Below are 19,793 nucleotides of genomic sequence, written 5' to 3' on the forward strand. Positions count from 1 at the left end.
ATCACTGTATTTGTTCTAGTTCTTTGGTGACATCACTGTGCTTATTATACTTGTGACATCATCTATTTGTTTTACTCGTTTAGTGACATCATTGTGTTTATTATACTTGTACTGTACTATAATATAATATACTTGTACTCTGACATCACTGTGTTTATTATACTTGTGATAACACTGTTTATTATCCTGCGCTCTGACATCACTGTTCTACTTCTTTTGTGACATCACTGAGTTTATTATACTTGTGACATCACTGCTTATTATCCTTTGTTATGACATCACAGTATTTGTTCTACTCGTTTTGTGACATCATTGTGTTTATTATACATGCATTATGACATCACTGTGTTCATTATACTTCTATTATGACATCACTGTGTTCATTATACTTGTATTATGACATCACTATGTTCATTATACTTGTATTATGACATCACTGTGTTTAATATACTTGTACTGGGATATCACTGTTTATTAGACTTTTGACATTTTTTCTTTATTATCCTGTGCTGTGATATCACTGTATTTGTTCTACTCCTTTTGTGACGTCACTGTGTTTATTATTCTTGTGACATCACTGTTTATTATCCTGCGCTGTGACATCACTGTGTTTGTTCTAATTGTATTGTAACATCAATGTATTTAATGCCAAATAAGAGAATACCCAGCATTATAAATTACAAGTAAAGTTGTGGGGTCCCAGTTACAGATTCTGCATCAAGGACTAACAATTTGTTATTTTTTTTTGCCAACATTAAGAGGAACGGAAACACCAATATTTTTGGTTCAAAGTCCAATTTTTTCATTTTAATATTTCTCTTTTTATGTGAAAAACAATTGAAAACAGCTTTGTAACTTATTTTTATATGAGATGGGATGTTTCTTATTATACACTTTTCACCATATGTTTTCAGTGCATTTAAGGGAACTGAATGATAATAATAAAAAGAGGACGGAGCGAGGGAAAGCATGTGTCTTGCTACCTATACATAGTCTGTGCAGGAAAGTTTATATTGGGACAATTACTGAACTGGAAACTTATGTAGGATTTTATTTCCAGAGGTAATTTAAATGGAAAATATCTGAGTACTGGAAGTTACTGCTACTCTGTGAAAGAGTTAATATTCCATATAGGAATTGGAAGGAGGACAAAACAATATTATGGGAGGCTAATAGAGAACATGTTTTCATATGGAGTGCACCAGAGAACCCAGCGCAGAATTCAGCCAGCTAAATTAACTGGTTGCAATGAAAGCCTTAAAGATCTTTTATGGCATGACATGTCATATAAGCTAACCAGTGGGGGGTCCGACAGCTGGATTCCCCTGAATCCTAAAAACAAAATCCCCTGTGCGATAAAAGTGAGTTCTAAAAAAAACTACTACGAGTGGTAGATGTCTTAAAGAAAACCTTTCAGCTCGGAAATGCTCTATGCACGGATCGATATATAGGTTTGTCGGAAAAGAGTTAGTATAACCTTTATTTTTTTTTTGTTCAAACCCCTGCTCGTTATGGGTTTAGAGTCCAGTGGGAGGTCCTAATAACTGTCAATCATTGATAAGACCGCCCCCTGGACTCCTAATCCTAGAATAAGCAGGGATTTCAATGAATAATATACAAGTTATACTGAATCTTTACACATAAATCTGTATATCATTCTGCTCAGCTCTGCTATTTGCAGATCAGATATGATAAGTTCCCTTTAAATCAGATTTATGACATTATAACTGTAAATTCAAATACATCAATACCACGTGTGACGTTCTGATGATCTCACCGTAGATTTGGCTTATGTCCAAATGTCATTCCATAGATTTTAGTTATATAATTGGCGGCAAAGTCTGCGCTTATGAGAGAGCTCGGGAGGAACCTTGGTGCCAGAGTTAGCTACAAATGACAACAGATTATAGTTAGAGCGTCATTATACACAGTGCCAAGTATGACAGTATCATGTAGCCTCTCCGAACACTGTTTTACAGTCTACATAGAGATCGGAGCTAGTTTCCTTTACTTATTCTGTACAGATTCTTATAATGATTTATAGTACATTCTTATCAAGCAGTGAAATTTAAATTTAGCAACTTAGCGTTATAATGTTCTGGTCCATACAGATACTGTTTATCTGTACTGTATTTACCAATACAATATGCCTGTAAAGAAGAAGAATAGTTCATTTACACCACAAGGCAGAAAAAATTATTTAATAAATAACAAGGTATCCTGTGGCTCACTGATAATGTTTCTGCCTTTCCCACTAGATTGAAACCCTGGCAATGACAAGCTAAAAAAACAACAACAAAAAAACCCCAAAGAATCAATTAATTGCATGTACTGACCCAGAAAAGAAGGTAATCCTCTTCCTGTGAACTCAGGGAGGGATTTTAACTGGAAGAAACACAGGTACTCTGATTGCTTTAAGTACCTGGGCCTCTTCCCCACGGTCATTGTGCAATCAGCCTGTCCCTGACATGGACACTTGGTTTGTGCAAGCGTGAATGTGTTTTTATGGGAAAAGTAGAGTAAGTCGTGGCCAAACATCTCTAGAGGCCTTTAATTTTGGTAGAGAAAAAGGGATCGGACATTGAAATACGACATAGCAATTCTTCTTTAACTCAAAGTAAATAGTAATAGTACATGTAAATATATATATAAACACGGGGTACTTAGTTTACACTATTTCAATAAAAAAAGTGTAAAAGTCATCCCACTGTGACAAGGTGTACATAATTGGGACGGTCCTATCTCTTGTATTAAAACCTTACCTTGTGTCAACTGATCTCTATATAAATAAGGGCAGAGCAGGACCCAGGCCTGATTGTTCCGACACCTGCCCATTGGAAGCTATATAAATGAAATGCCTAGTTCAGAAAAGGGGACCCGCATCCTTGTTTGTATAGAGTACAAAAAACTAAAGCAAAACCAAAGAAATGAGCTGGAGCATAAGTCAAGTTTGTGACATGTTCTGCCTTTATCTATATTGAGGTCAGCCACACAAGGTGAGGTTTTAATACTAAAGACAGGATAGAACCGTCCCGATTGGGTGCATCTTGTCGTGGTGGGATGGCTTTCATGCTTTTTTTTTAATCAAAATAGTGTTAACTAAGCACCCTATGTTATTTACTTGCACTATTACTATTCACTTATAACAGGGTATATTCTCATTTTGTTTTTAACCCTGAGTTTTGTCTGTTAAATGGCCACAGTGTGAATGTGTGCCTACTGTCATGCCAGGTGTGGGAAAGACTTAGTGCAACACAGAGGGAAAAGGGAAAGGGAGCCCAGACACTAGGGAAAGGGGGAAGTGGAGACCTCCTAGATTGGTCTAGCATCACCCTATCTCCCCTAATGTTCCTATATTGCATCCTCAGCAATCGCCGCATGCGTGTCTCACCCTACTCTCCCTGACGTATGACTACGGCTAGGGATGGAAGGAGATGAGCACTAGTCAACCTCCACTAAACTCTATAGACAACAAGGGTGGACAAAACAGGGCAAATGGCTTAGCATTAGATGAACTCCAAATAAGCACTCTGCCTCAAGCTCCAGAGAGGACGAAGTACTGCTCCTGCTAAGCTTCACAAGTAGAAATGGATATAGCCAGCAACTCCCTCTCAACACACGAGATATATATACACCCAGGCAGAGAGCTAATTAGTAAGAGAGAGGTAGCCGCTCAGTCCTAAGGACAGCCTCTTATCTAAGTGGCTGTCTGCAATGCCAAACGTTGAGATCTCCTGCAACCCATTGCAGGGCGACTGTCTGTCACCTCTGACACACCTGTGACAGTACCCCACCTCTACAAGTGGCCTCCGGACACTCAGGACCGGGTTTCTCAGGAAAAGAGGTGTGGAATGAGCGAACCATTCTGGGAGCGTTCACCTCTGATGCTGAAACCCACATCCTCTTCTCTGGACCATAGCCTTTCCAATGCACCAAGTATTGTAGAGAACGACGTTAGAGACAAGAATCTACAATCCTCAAAATCTGGAACTCCAGATTACCATCAACCATTACTGGGGGCGGTGGTAGAGGTGAGGGCTCAAGTGGTTCCACATACCTTTTGAGTAAGAACCTGTGGAACACGTTGTGGACCTTAAGGGCCTGAGGAAGTTCAAGACGAAATGCTGCTGGGTTAATGACAGTGGTTATTTTATAGGGACCAATAAACCTAGGACCCAGCTTCCAAGAAGGAACTTTCAATCTTATATTCCTGGTAGACAACCATACAAAGTCATTCACATTCAGGTCTGGACCTTGCAAGCGTTTTCTGTCAGCCATACGTTTATACCTGTCTTCCATGGTCTTTAAATTACACAGAACACTCTGCCATACCGAGGAGAGCGACGAAGGCACTGAAGGTACCAAACTGTCGATGATAACCGTATGCACCGAAGAACGGTGACCTGCCAGTGGATTCTTGCTGATGATTATTAATGGCAAATTCTGGCAGCAGTAAGTAGGATACCCAATACCCAATCCTCCTGATTTTTGGAGACAAAACGCCTGAGGTATGTCTCCAAGCTCTGATTGACACGCTTGGTCTGTCCATTCGACTGAGGGTGGAAGGCAGAGGAAAAGGACAGCTGCACCCCCAGTTGAGAACAGAATGCCTTCCAAAACTTGGAAACAAACTGCGTCCCCCGATCAGAAACCACATCGGAGGGAACCCCGTGAAGTTTCACAATCTCATTTATGAACACCTGAGCAAGTGTCTTCACATTGGGAAGTGCAGAAATGCGACAAAGTGAACCATTTTACTGAACCTATCTACTATGATCAAAACCACCGTTTTGCCTGCAGAAACCGTTAGGTCAGCAATAAAATCCATGGACAAGTGTGTCCATGGCCTACTAGTGATAGGTAGCAGAAGAAGAGTACGAGACGGACGGGTATGCGAAACCTTAGAACGCGCGCAAATACTACAAGTAGCTACATGTTCAATTAAATCCCGATGCAACCCCGGCTACCGAAAACGACGAGAGAGGAGGTCCGCGGTTGCCTTACCACCTGGATGCCCAACAAGCACAGAGTTATGATGTTCCTTGATTACTTTGCACCACAGATCAGATGGTACAAATAACTTTTCTGAAGGGCCGGAGGCAGAGGTGTCCCCCTGAGCCTCCAGCACCTGACCCTCCAGTTCAGGATAAAGAGCCGAAATGACTACTCCTTTCTGTAATATCGGGCCAGGGTTCTCATGGTCACCACCACCAGGGAAGCTCCAGGACAAAGCATCAGCCTTGACATTTTTGACCCCTGAAAGAAAAGTGACAGCAAAATTGAACCTAGTAAAAAACAGGGACCATCTGGCTTGCCTAGGGTTGAGACGTTTAGCTGACTGGAGATAAGACAGGTTCTTATGGTCAGTAAAAACGGTAATTGGATGGACAGCCCCCTCCAACCAATGTCGCCATTCCTCGAACACCAATTTGATCGCCAAAATTTCCCTATTACCCACGTCATAATTTCTCTCAGCCAAAGACAATTTTTTAGAAAAGAAGGAGCATGGACGCCATTTACCAGGGGACGAACCCTGAGACAAAACAGCCCCAACCCCGACATCCGAAGCATCGACCTCCACAATAAAGGGTTGGGAAACATCGGGTTGACTGAGTATAGGTGCAGTGGCAAAATGATTCTTTAAGGAAGAAAAAGCCTGGGGGGAAGCATCTGACTATTTGGAAAAATCAGACCCCTTCTTAGTCATGCCAGTATGGGGTTTCACTATAACAGAGTAATTTTGGATGAATTTCCTGTAAAAATTAGTAAAGCTCAGAAAACGTTGTAGAGCCTTCAGCTTCTCGGGAGGTTCCCAACCAAGAACTGCATGGATCTTGTCCGGATCCGTCCGAAAACCTGAAGATGACAACAAGTACCCCAAAAACTGCACCTCCTGAGCAGCGAAAACACATTTTTCTAGACAACACGAGTGGACAAAACAGGGCAAATGGCTTAGCTTTAGATGAACTCCAAATAAGCACACGGCCTCAAGCTCCAGAGAGGACGAAGTACTGCTCCTGCTAAGCTGCACAAGTAGAAATGGATATAGCAGACGACTCCCTCTCAGACACACCAGGTATATATACAACCAGGCAAGAGAGATAATTATCAAGAGAGAGGTAGCCGCTCAGTCCTAAAGACAACATCTTATCTAAGGAGCTGTCAGCAATGCCAAACATAGAGATCTCCTACAATCCACTGCAGGGCGACTGTCTGTCACCTCTGACACACCCGTGACACCTACACATTGCACGTATACCAACTTCTTTAACCCAACAGTATCTGTAGGGGGGATATCGAAAGGCCCCATACTCATAAGATAACTGTCCGCTCTCACTGTAATTGGCCGGTATGGCTGACTTTGCACTCAACACCTTAATTCGTCGGTTCATTAATGGCTTCTGGGTAGTAAAGGGGAAGGGCTGTTGGACCCCGGGTGTATCCTTGTTATTTAGATACTAGATGGTGGCCCGATTCTAACGCATCGGGTGTTCTAGAATATCGGAGAGCGTGTTTAAATTTGGCGCCAAAATCGCTGAACCGTGTTAGTGAGGACCGGGGAGCGGCGCTGCCTATGGGGGTACTTCCGCTGTGAGCAGCCGGGAAATGACCGGCTAGCTCCCGGCTGCATCGCCGCTGACCTCCATGCGGCAGATGAGCCGCTAACGGCCGCCATCTTGTTCTGAAATCCCGCGTCGCTGATTGGCCGCGGCCAGACCAATCAGCGACGCGGGATTTCCTGGACGGACAGACGGGATAAGCTGATTATATATACTAGATATGGCTGGGGCAGAATGTAGGATGCAAAATGTAGATTTAATGAAGACAAAATAAAAAAAAGTCCAAAACTATCCTTCTATTACCATGTTTGTATCTGTTACAGAAAGTATATGCCTCAAAATGAGTTATGTCCTTTATTGACTGTTTCATACATATATAATGTTAGTGTATGTGAAAGGAGAAACAATTAGTATCTCTACAGCACCATTTGAGTTAATAGGCTAAAAGTGGAATCAAATCCTCACACTGTCTGTGCTTACAAGCTGTAAAGTAAGTGACAAATCCCTGACGCAGCCCAGATAATCTTGAACTCAATCCGGACCCTATTATCGACCAAACAAAACACAGGTTGGAAGAGAGATATGTTGGATGGAGCCAGCGAAACACGTCCCAACATGTTCTCTGGCCCCGATCTCTGGATTAGGAGGCTGCCAGACCTCTGCGTTGTGCGTTAGTGGAAACCTCCCACACTTGGGCCTCCGCAGCTCCTTTTTATAAGCCAATAAACCTTACTCCGTGTCACACACATAAAGGTATGAATCCAAAACACTAATGGAGGACACAATTTTTTAAGTAAAGTACAAAATCTTGTATTATGTATTAAATCCCTTAAATGTGTCACTGGTAATATAGCCTCAAAGCTCGTAATAGACATCCCCAAAGCTGGTAATAGACTGCGCTAAAGCTGGTCATAGACTGCCCAATAACTGATCATAGACTGCCCCAAAGCTAGTCATAAACTGCCTCACAGCTGGTCATAGACTGCCCCAAAGCTCATCATAGACTGGCCCACAGCTGATCATTGACTGCCCCACAGCTGATTATAGACTGCTGGTCATAGACAGCACAGCCCCATAGCTCATCATAGACTGGCCCATAGCTGATCATAGACTGCCCCAAAGCTGATCATAGACTGCCTCACAGCTGGTCATAGACAGCCCCATAGCTCATCATAGACTGCCCACAGTTGATCATAGACTGCCCCAAAGCAGGTCATAGACTGCCCCAAAGCTGGTCATAGACTGCCTCACAGCTGACCATAGACTGCCCCAAAGCTGGTCATAGACAGCCCCAAAGCTCATCACAGACAGCCCCACAGCTGATCATAGACTTCCCCAAAGCTGGTCATAGACTGCCTCACAGCTGGTTATAGACAGCCCCATCGCTCATCATAGACAGCCCCACAGTTGATCATAGACTGCCCCAAAGCTGGTCATAGACTGCCCTAAAGTTGGTCATAAACTGGCACAAAGCTGGTCATATACGGCCCCAAAGCTGGTCATAAACTGCCCTAACTGGTCATGGACTGCCTCATAGCTGATCATAGACTGCCCCAAAGCTGGTCATAGACTGCCCCAAAGCTGGTCATAGACTACCCCAAAGCTGGTCATAGACTGCCCCAAAGCTGGCCATAGACTGCCCCATAGCTGATTATAGACTGCTCCCAACCTGGTCATAGACTGCCCCATAGCTGGCCATAGACTGCTCCCAAGCTGGTCATAGACTGCCCCATAGCTGGTCATAGACTGTCCCAAAGGTGGACATAGACTGCACTAAAGTTGGTCCTACGGCTGGTCATACACTGCTCCATAGCTGGTCATAGACTGCCCCATAGCTGGTCATAGACTGCCTCATAGCTGGTCATAGACTACCCCAAAGCTGGTCATAGACTTCCCCAAATTTGGTCATAGACTGTTCCAAAGCTGGTCATAGACTGCCCAAAACATACATCGGAGCCTCCCATCAGAAAAACCTCTGACGGAAAGCTTAAAAGCTCAGAGGCTTAAATGGAAGAACGTTTCTAACAAAAGGCTCTCTACATTTATGGAAATATGACCTTCAAATAATTAAATTAATTGTGAGTATGAATGATATGCATGAGATTTACTAGATCAGTAACAGAAACCTACAGCTGGCTTTGGGAGTAGTAGGGAAAAAAAAATTTGGAAACCTTGATACGTTTGATTAGAAGCCATGAGAAAATCTGGCAAGGACCTGAAAACCTGGAGCTCCACATGTCATGGAAGTGTATTATCCGGATTCAGTGCCAGACTCAGGATACACACAAAATAAGTCCTGCTTTTCCATATAAAGTGGGATTGTGCTTACAGTAAAGCGTATCTGTCCTTTCTGGTGACTTCATGCATGAGTAATAACACTATTTCTTTTCATTATATTACCTTTACTTTACCCTTCATTTATCACCGGTTTTCCCCACTGCAGACTCTATCTCTAATTTTCAGTTGTCTCTGAGCTAGTGGATGGAGGCTAGCTGCTAAGATGTCTTTCGAACACAGCACACATAGACATGAGGGACTCCTGCCCTCCTATGTAGCACAAGTTCAGAAGCAGCAGCAACAGCATGAAGGAGCTCTGAATTTTATCTCACGCCAGAGCTGAACTCACAGCAACATTACTTAATAATGATACAACATTACTGAGTAATGTTGCTGTGAATTCAGCTCTGGAGTGAAATAAAGCTCTTAGTAGAAAGCCGCAACCAACGTATATGTGTGTCTGTGCCTCTCTCTCTTTATTTCTCTCCTATTCTCTCCCTCATCTCCCCATGGACTTCAATAGCCAGCTGTGTAATCTGATTGTTAAGTTAGCTGTCAACTGGACCTGAGATTTTAGCTGTTTTTGAATGATGAATTGAAGAGGCAGAAGAAGTGGTACATAAATGTAGAAAAAAATCATATTTTTGTCTCCTACGATACTGTTGAAATGTTTTTACTCTAGATTTTTATACAAAGTTTTATCTCTATCATATGGGATTTCCCCACAGAAGACATTTATGGCCAGTTCATCAGTTGGACAGACTGAGTTGACAAACCCAATTCTATTGACCACAATTTTCCCCAATCCCGATGCTAGTTTTGCTCAATCGATGGAATTTATTAGAGGAACCACAATGCTTTTGCTTTCCATTTGCTTGAGTCTTGGCTAAGAAAATAGAAAAGTCATCTACATAACCAATGGACTAAGCCAAGACTTGTCCCAAATAGGTTAGTAAGTTAATGTTCCTCACTACACGAATGTTCCATAACCGCTTGTGATTTAGGGTCGTCACATTCTGATGTTTTCTCATTGTTTCCTTTAAGCTTCCAAGAACATTGCTCGTGCCAATCCTGGATTGTGGACAGTGTCAGGGTTAAAGAAATGTAACAGAGCCTGCTTTCATGGACATCAGCCCAGTATTTGTACTTACTACAAATGTCAGCCCAGGGCCAAGTTAAAGGGGTATTCCCATCTCCAAATTCTTATCCCAATATGCAGTAGGTGTAATAATCATAATATTAGCAAATACCTCCAATAAGAAATGTAGTATAGTTCTTCTGATTCGCTATCTCTCTTTCCTCATGTGCAGGCATCTCAGGACCTTAGGTATCCATGGTTACGACCACTAGCAACTAGCTAACTAACTGAGACTTTATCAGTGGACGTAACCATGGATACCTAAGGTCCAGCAATGCCCTGCACATGAGGAAAGAGAGATAGCGAATCAGAAAAAATATACTACATTTCTAATTGGAGGTATTTGCTAATATTAGTATTACTACACCTACTACATATTGGGATAGGATCTTGGAGATAGGAATACCCCTTTAAGCTTCTCCTCATGTCTCTTGGTCTTGGACATGTTAATCGCTAGTTTCTCTAAGTTTTATTTAGTTCCTATTGCTAACTCTTTCCAGCAAGTTTAGAGGGAGCACAGCCCATAAAAAAAACTTTTTTGGGTGGTAAACTACCGAGTTTAATGGAGGATAAAAAAAGGGATGTTGTGGGACAACCCCTTTAATTGAGGGATTTTTCTCAAACATACACGCACTTGCCTGAGTGGGGGGGGGGGCATTTACACCGCAAGATTTTGGGGAACAAGTATTCCCCGGAGCACTTGTTTGAAATAATTAGGCTGCAGATTAACCAAAAATGAGAAAACCGTACAGATTTTCCTTTGATGATCTGCACTAGGATCTTTACATCAGGCACTGCACAATTATCAAGTAAACAAATCTGTTGACTTTCCAATTACCAGCAGAATTGTGAATACAGCTCCGGAGTATAAAAATCAGTACAATATAAATAATGCAATGCATTTACAAAGTGACCCAACTTTTTATAAATTGTATATTGAATCCTGTAAAATGTTAAGCAAGAACAACTGGTTACAGTCTTTGGCAAGAACAACCGGTTACAGTCTTTGGCAAGAGCAACTGGTTACAGTCAATGGCAAGAACAACCGGTTACAGTCTTTGGCAAGAACAACCGGTTACAGTCTATGGCATGAACAACCGGTTACAGTTTATGGCAAGAACAACCGGTTACAGTTTATGGCAAGAAAAAACAGTTACAGTCTATGGCAAGACCAACCGATTACAGTCTATGGCAAGAACAACCAGTTACAGTTTATGGCAAGAACAACCGGTTACAGTCTATGGCAAGAACAACCAGTTACAGTTTATGGCAAGAACAACCTGTTACAGTCTTTGGCAAGAACAACCGGTTACAGTTTATGGCAAGAACAACTGGTTACAGTTTATGGCAAGAACAACCGGTTACAGTCTATGGCTAGAACAACCGGTTACAGTCTATGGGGCAAGAACAACCAGTTACAGTTTATGGCAAGAACAACCTGTTACAGTCTTTGGCAAGAACAACCGGTTACAGTTTATGGCAAGAACAACTGGTTACAGTTTATGGCAAGAACAACTGATTACAGTTTATGGCAAGAACAACTGGTTACAGTCTTTGGCAAGAACAACCGGTTACAGTTTATGGCAAGAACAACTGGTTTCTGTTAGAACTCTCCTGTTAGGTTTTTTCTATTTTGCTGGTCGCATGACCTTTTTTGCCTATTTAATCCTGCTCCACCCTTCTGGCCATGCTGGACTTCATTGTAATTTCTACTCTTAAGATAGCCAGGTGCTTTGTTACCTTTCTCAGTCAGTTTAGCTAGGTCTTTTGACCTCTATGTTCTATGTTGTTTGTTTGTCTTTTTATTGCTACAATTTCTGCTAGGAGGTGTCCATCTTTCTCCCAGTCCCTAGTTCTTGTAGGGATCCCTCCCTCACATCTATAGGTCTTCGTTCAGACTAGCTGAGGACTTTAGCGGGTCTGATCGCAGAATCAGGTTCCCCGTTACATCGTAGGGATCTAGCTTAGTTCTATTGTAGGGACAGATCTCCTGTCTTTCCTTAGTGCTTGTAGCCTATCATAACAGTAAGTCCAGCCCAAAAATATCTCTAAGGAAAGACCTCCAGTTTCCATCATGGTGTCGGTTCAGGATTTGGCTCAACGCCTACAGGGACTCTCTCTGGAGGTGGCCGAGCTCCAACAACACGTGAGTAGCTGTTCTGGAGCACACTTTGTGGAGCCAAAGGTATGATTGCCTGATTTATTTTTTGGTGAACAACAAGATTTTTTTTCCTTTAAAAATGCTTGTTTATTGTATTTTCGTTTGAGACCCAGATCCTCTGGTGATGAATCACAGCGCATAGGGTTCATAATGTCACTTTTGCGCAAAGAACCTCAGGGATGGGCCTTTTCTCTCCAACCTAGTGATCCGTGCTTTAGATCAGTGGATAGTTTTTTTTCTGCTTTGGGGTTGTTGTATGATGATCCTGATCGTGTCTCTTCAGCTGAGACGGAATTGAGACTTTTGAGGCAGGGATCAGGTAATGTGGAAAATTATTGTACTCACTTCCGTCGGTGGTCTGCTCAGGTGGGGTGGAACGATTCAGCTCTGAAAAGTTTGTTTCTTGCTGGGCTAGGTGAATGGGTTAAGGATCTGCTTATTGCTTATCCTACACCTGGAAACTTGCAGGAGGCAATGCAATTAGCTATACGGGTGGACAGGAGACTGCGTGCAAGGGTTAATGAGAGTAAATCCTTTGCCATGTCAGCTCCTAGTCTTGAGAGGGTCTGTACTGACATTGGTGAGCCGATGGAGATTGGGGCGATGTCACCCCGCTCTCAGGAAAAAGACCGCACGTTTTCTGAAGGTTTGTGCTTTTATTGCGGAAAATCTGACCATTTCATTAAGAACTGTGTGCTTCATATGAACAAAGAAGAAAAAAAAAAGGTCAGTTACGCCCGTATAGCCTGTTTAAACACTAAGGGGGTATTTCTTTCTGCTACTACTGCAGCCCAGGAAGAATTAATTGAATTTCGGGTATTTGTAGATTGTGGTTCTACTCTGAATGTGATTGATGGGGGATTCTTGGAAAAGCTTAAATTAAAACCCAAACCTTTGTCATCCCCTATTGCCGTGGTTTCTGTCGATGGCTCTCCCTTGAAATGTGTTACTCACAAGGTTTATGAATTTCCCCTCACTATTAATGGTATTCACCAAGAAAATTTGGATTTGGTAGTATTAAATAATTTGCCTTCTCCAGTAGTTTTGGGGTTACCCTGGTTAAAATTGCACAATCCTGTACTGGATTGGTCTACTAATGAAATTAAGTCCTGGAGCCCTAAGTGTTATGACAAGTGTTGTAACGGGCGCATTGCTGCTGTGGATAAAGGGGAATTACCTGTACCTATTCAGGATTTTTGGAAAGTTTTTTCTGAGGAGGAGTCGCAAATTTTGCCTCCCCATAGAGACTATGATTGTACCATTGAATTTGTCCCTGGAGCGACTCTTCCTAAAAGTCGTTTATTTAATCTTACTATTCATGAGAGAAAGGCTTTGGAGGAATACATACAGACGAACTTGGCCGCCGGTCATATCAGACCCTCTAAGTCACCTGTGGCTGTTGGATTTTTTTCTGTTAAAAAAAAGGACGGCGGTTTACGTCCTTGCCTGGACTTTCGCAAGATTAATAAAATTACTGTAAGCAATCCCTACCCACTGCCATTGATTCCTGATTTGTTTAACCAGTTAGTGGGGGCCAAGTGGTTCTCTAAAATTGATCTCCGGGGGTCATGCAATTTGTTGCGCATGAAGGAGGGTGATGAATGGAAGACTGCTTTTAACACTCCTGTGGGTCATTTTGAGAATCTGGTTATGCCTTTTGGTCTTACCAATGCACCAGCATTTTTTCAGAATCTTATTAATGACATCCTTAGACCTTTGATCGGCAAAAATGTGGTTGTGTATTTGGGTGACATTTTGATTTATTCGCCTGATCTGGAGTCTCATTGGCGGAGCGTACGTGAGGTATTACAGTTATTAATTCACAATTCGCTTTTTGCTAAGCTAGAGAAATGTGAGTTCGCTGTACAGAGAATTCGTTTTTTGGGCTACATTATCTCCAGCGAGGGCTTTGAGATGGACCCGGTAAAAGTTCAAGCTGTGCAGGAATGGCCTAGGCCTATTGGTTTGAAATTGATACAGAGGTTTTTGGGTTTCGCCAATTATTACAGAAAATTAATTAAAAAATTTTCTATTATTGTTAAACCACTGACCGATCTCACCAGGAAAGGTTCTAATACGGTTCAGTGGACTTCTGAGGCCATTGAAGCGTTTGTGTTTCTAAAGGAGAGGTTCAGCTCTGCCCCTATCCTTATGCAGCCTGATGTGACTAAGCCGTTTTTGGTTGAGGTTGATGCTTCTTCTGTGGGGGTCGGTGCGGTGTTGTCTCAGGAAAACAAGGATGGAGTACATCCCTGTGCCTTTTTTTCAAAAAAATTTTCTGAGACTGAACTTAATTACGATGTTGGTAATCGGGAATTGCTGGCTATTAAACTCGCATTTGAACACTGGCGTAATCTCTTGGAAGGTGCTGAATTTCCCATTCAGGTTTTCACTGATCATAAAAATCTGATCTATCTTGATGTTGCCAAGCGCTTGAATGCCCGTCAGGCTAGGTGGGCACATTTTTTTCCGCGGTTTAATTTTTCCGTTACTTACATCCCGGGTACCAAGAATGTTAAAGCTGATGCGTTGTCTCACAGCTTTTCTCCCATGATCGGTGCTGAGGAGGAGGAGAGCATTTTACAAGAAGGTGTTGTGATTGCTGCATTGGACTCCGTTTTGGAAGATGAGATTCTTAAAGCACAGGAGAATGCCCCATCTAACACTCCCCATGGGAGGTTGTTTGTGCCTAGGACTTTTAGGAGCGATTTGTTTGTTGAGTGTCATGAGTCTCGGTTGGCAGGTCATCCAGGAATTTCTGAGACCAAGAGACTTGTGGGTCGCAGTTTTTGGTGGCCTGGATGGCAGAAGGAGGTCATTAAGTGGGTGCGTCAATGTACTGTGTGTGCTAGATCTAAGTCTTCACATACTCCTGCTGCGGGGTTGCTTTGCCCTCTGGAGGTTCCTAGTGCACCTTGGACACATCTGGCTATGGACTTTATTACTGATCTTCCCCCCTCTGAGGGTTTTACGGTCATCTGGGTGGTCGTGGACCGTTTTAGCAAGATGTGTCACTTGGTTCCCTTCATCAAACTGCCCTGCGCTAAGACACTCGCTAAGGCCTTTGTCAAGGAGATTGTCAGACTCCATGGTGTTCCTACTGACATTGTTTCTGATAGGGGACCTCAGTTCGTGGCTCGTTTTTGGCGTGCCTTTTGTGACAGGTTGGGAGTTCATTTGTCATTTTCATCTGGATATCATCCTGAGTCTAATGGCCAGACAGAAAGGAAGAACCAGGATGTTGAGCAGTTCTTGCGTTGTTTTGTGGCAGACAATCAAGAGGGGTGGTCTGAGTTTCTGCCGCTTGCTGAATTTGCTCTTAACAACCATACATCCTCTTCTGTTGGTTGTTCGCCTTTTTTTTGTTGTTCTGGGAGACATCCGTCTTTTGGGTCATTCTCCAAATTGGTATCGGCTGTGCCTGAGGAGGAGAGTTTTTCCGGTGATTTGGAGAGAGTTTGGACGGATATGCGTGGTAACCTTCAGGAGGCTAACAAAAAATCTAAGAGGTACTTTGACAGGAAACGTCAAGAGGTTTTGTTTACGGTTGGTGACATGGTTTGGTTGTCCTCTAAGAATCTGCGGTTGAGGATTCCTTCTAAAAAATTGGGTCCCAAGTTTGTAGGGCCCTTTAAGGTGCTTCAGGTAGTTAACCAATCTGCTGTTAGGTTGTAGGTTCCTACCTCCTGGAAGATTAATCCGGTGTTTCATGTTTCTCTATTGAAAAAAGCTGATGTATCAGATAGAGACGCCACTGCCACTGTTCCTCCGGTGGTGGAGGACGGGGAATATGAAATTTCCCGCATCCTTAATTCTAGACGGTATAGGGGGAGTTTGCAGTATCTCGTCGCTTGGAAGGGTTTCGGTCCCGAGGATAACTCATGGGTGAGGGCGGATGATGTTTCTGCTTCCAGACTTGTCAGAGCACTTCACAAGAGGTTTCCTGATAAGCCTGGGCCTAGGGGATCTGGAGTATCCTCATAGAAGAGGGGGTACTGTTAGAACTCTCCTGTTAGGTTTTTTCTATTTTGCTGGTCACATGACCTTTTTTGCCTATTTAATCCTGCTCCGCCCTTCTGGCCATGCTGGACTTCATTGTAATTTCTACTCTTAAGCTAGCCAGGTGCTTTGTTACCTTTCTCAGTTTAGCTCTATGTTCTATGTTGTTTGTTTGTCTTTTTACTGCTACAATTTCTGCTAGGAGGTGTCCATCTTTCTCCCAGTCCCTAGTTCTTGTAGGGATCCCTCCCTCACATCTATAGGTCTTCGTTCAGACTAGCTGAGGACTTTAGCGGGTCTGATCGCAGGATCAGGTTCCCCGTTACATCGTAGGGATCTAGCTTAGTTCTATTGTAGGGACAGATCTCCTGTCTTTCCTTAGTGCTTGTAGCCTATCATAACAGTTACAGTTTATGGCAAGAACAACTGGTTACAGTTTATGGCAAGAACAACCGGTTACAGTCTTTGGCAAGAACAACCAGTTACAGTCTATGGCTAGAACAACCGGTTACAGTCTATGGGGCAAGAACAACCAGTTACAATTTATGGCAAGAACAACCGGTTACAGTCTTTGACAAGAACAACCGGTTACAGGTTATGACAAGAACAACCGGTTACAGTGTATAGCAAGAACAACCCGTTACAGTCTATGGCAAGAACAACCGGTTACAGTCTATGGCAAAAACAACCAGTTACAGTTTATGGCAAGAACATCCGGTTACAGTCTATGGCAAGAACATCTGGTTACAGTCTTTGGCATGAACAACAGGTTACAGTCTATGGCAAGAACAACCGGTTACATTCTATGGAAAGAACAACCGGTTACAGTCTATGGCAAAAACAATCAGTTACAGTTTATGGCAAGAACAGCCGGTTACAGTCTATGGCAAGAAAAAATGGTTACAGTCTTTGGCAAGAACAACCGGTTACAGTCTTTGGCAAGAACAACCGGTTACAGTCTATGGCAAGAACAACCGGATACAGTCTATGGCAACAAGAACAACCGGTTACAGTCTATGGTAGATTAGGAGAAGTTTTATTGTTGGGCTTACCTTATTATTTGCCAGGTATAGATAATTTAGATGCTCCAGTTGTTCAAAGAGATCATCTGGAAGTCCTAGGAGGAAATTAATACCAGAAATTTTGTTGGTCAAACTTTTATTCCTTATGTTTGTCACGGGTATTTTACATGACACCATAAAGGTAGGGAGCCCTGGAATAGATTATGCACTGGGCTCAGGAGCTTCACATTATGCCTCTTGTTACACTCGCCTACAACTATTCTTCCTGACTTCTCTATCAACATGCATGTGTTTTCAATGGAGAGAAGGTAGTTGGCCACTGGTGGTGGACATGTCTGGTGATGGCTTATCTCCTCTGAGAATCAAACTATCAGACTTGGAAATTTACCCTGCCCACTCCTTCATTCCCCTGACATCATCTGTTGGGGTAAAGTCAGGAGGACCTCATACAGAAATGATGGTTGGCCTATCCCAAAATAATCAGCCTCAGATGACTTTACTCTATGATGTAAAGGGAACCCTTAGTTGTATGTGTTACTATTCTCACCTCTTGACGTAAGTCGATTGTTTTGTAAGTTCAGGGTTTCCAGTCTGTGAAGTCGGATCAGATCCTCTGGAGGAATTTCTTCTATTCGGTTATTCTATGGAAATTAAAAAAAAACTGGTTAGCTCATACCGAGTCTGGAGGACAGAACAAACTGTGCATGCCGAAAATGATTTGTGGTTCCCCCCTTCCATCATACACACTTTAGCCATGTTTACTCCTTTTATCCTACTTAATGAACATTTCCCCAAAAATCTCAGTCCAGACCTGCAATGAAAGGTGGTTTGTATATTCGGGAAGGTCAACAGGAAACTCCTTCAGATCCACTCCAGCACAGTTCACCACCCCTTCTTGGGTGCAGTCACAGTCATTGGGACACTCTGATGGTGCAGAAGTCACAAAAGAAAAGATCCCCTCTTCATCCTCCTCCTCCTCCTCCTCCTCTTCTTCTTCCTCCTCGTCTTGTCCTCGTACTCCATGTGAGAAGATCAACAGGAGTGTAAAGAGAAAAGCCAAACTACTGAGACGCATTGCACTGCAGAAAATAAAGCAGAACACTAGATTTTGTGCTTTTTTAGGGTTGAATTCAGAGAAAATATCGCTAGGTAATTATCATTGCTAATTCACCATGAATGCTCACTATTAGTGTTGAGCGAGTATGTTCTGTTCCGAGTATGCTCGGGCCGAGCTCCGAGTATTTACAGCTGCTCGGTGATATGGTTGAATCACTCCCATGTGCATGATTTGCAACTGTTTGACAGCTTTATTACATGTGAGGAATGTGTAAGAAATAGACATTCCTCACATGTATTAAAACTGTCAAACAGTTGCAAATCATGCACACGGGAGTGATTCAACCATATCACCGAGCAGCTGTAAATACTCGGAGCTCGGCCCGAGCATACTTGGACAGAACATACTCGCTCAACACTACGAGTCACTATGGTCATGTTGAGCTAATATAAGGATACCTTGGTGTGTTGATTTATGGTGCATATATATGGCACCATATAATAGAGGTATACTGCCCTACAGCAATGCTTGTAGGGTCAAATATCTCCATACAATGGTATAATATGGCATCCAATACTACATGGTTCAACTTTTTATTTGATAAATTCCTCATGAAGATAGTAAAGAAACTCTAATTTCCTCCATATGAAATCAGAGACTTTTGGTGGTACAGTAGAGCCTGGTAGACCACCTTGTGTGTTGTATTACTGCACCAAACAAGAGATGTACATGCATAATAAACACAAACTTTTAGGAAATTTACTTATAAATGCATGAAAACAAGACTCCATATTGGGTAATGAGATTCCTTATTTCATTATGGAGGACGAATTGATGTGTCTGTTTTTTTAGAGACAGCAGCTGTATCTGGGCTATGCTGTTTTAAAGATCTCAAAGTGCACTTGACCACAAAAGAAGACATCAATATTATAAATGACACAGGAGATTTTAGTAGCTTTGATGTTCCTACCATCGATTTCCCAGTTGTCCTTCCATGGACCTTGTTTGGTAGGTACCTACCAGTGCATATCAGGAATATTCTATAACACTTGCCATTTAAGTATTCAACACCCTTGATCCTGCCCCTGACTCCCAAGTGTCCATTCATGGACATTTTCTGGTAGGTAACAACCAATGCATATCAAGAATATCACAAAAGACTTGGCATTTAAACCTTGATAGCACCCAAGAACTTTCCATCAATTCCCTAGTTGATCTTCCATGGACCTTTTTTGGTAGGTACCAACTAGTGCATATTGGGAATATCCTATTCCACTTGCAATTTAAGCCTTCTCCTCTGATACCCACGTGTCCGTTCATGGACATTTTCTGGTAGGTATCAACCAGTGTATATCAAGAGCATCACCTAAGACTTGCCATTTAAGCCTTTATAGCATCCAAGAACTTTCCATTGATTCTCCAGTTGACCTTTCATTGACCTTTTTCGGTAGGTACCAACCAGTGCATATTGGAAATATCCTATACCACTTGCTGTTTAAGCCTGTGACACCCTTAATCCTGCCCCTGATTCCCAATTTCCCATTCATGGATATTTTCTGGTAGGTACCAACAAGTGCAT

General features: G+C 42.5%; 1 protein-coding gene across 3 annotated transcripts in view; it reads right to left on the minus strand.

The window, feature by feature from the left end:
• PODN (podocan) overlaps positions 1-19,793 on the minus strand; it is a 50,857-nt gene that overhangs the window by 10,038 nt on the left and 21,026 nt on the right. For all 3 annotated transcript variants that reach the window (XM_073643458.1, XM_073643460.1, XM_073643459.1), the window contains 4 exons: positions 17,969-18,236; positions 17,705-17,798; positions 17,188-17,252; positions 1,778-1,887 (listed from right to left, as the gene is read on the minus strand). In XM_073643458.1, the coding sequence (XP_073499559.1) occupies positions 1,778-1,887; positions 17,188-17,252; positions 17,705-17,798; positions 17,969-18,232 (533 nt within the window). In that variant the 5' untranslated portion in view covers positions 18,233-18,236. The remainder of the gene's footprint in view (positions 1-1,777; positions 1,888-17,187; positions 17,253-17,704; positions 17,799-17,968; positions 18,237-19,793) is intronic.

Source organism: Phyllobates terribilis, unplaced genomic scaffold, assembly GCF_046119375.1.
Source record: "Phyllobates terribilis strain yellow unplaced genomic scaffold, ASM4611937v1 Scaffold_8__6_contigs__length_399053987, whole genome shotgun sequence".
In the NCBI taxonomy this organism is placed as follows: Eukaryota; Metazoa; Chordata; class Amphibia; order Anura; family Dendrobatidae; genus Phyllobates; species Phyllobates terribilis.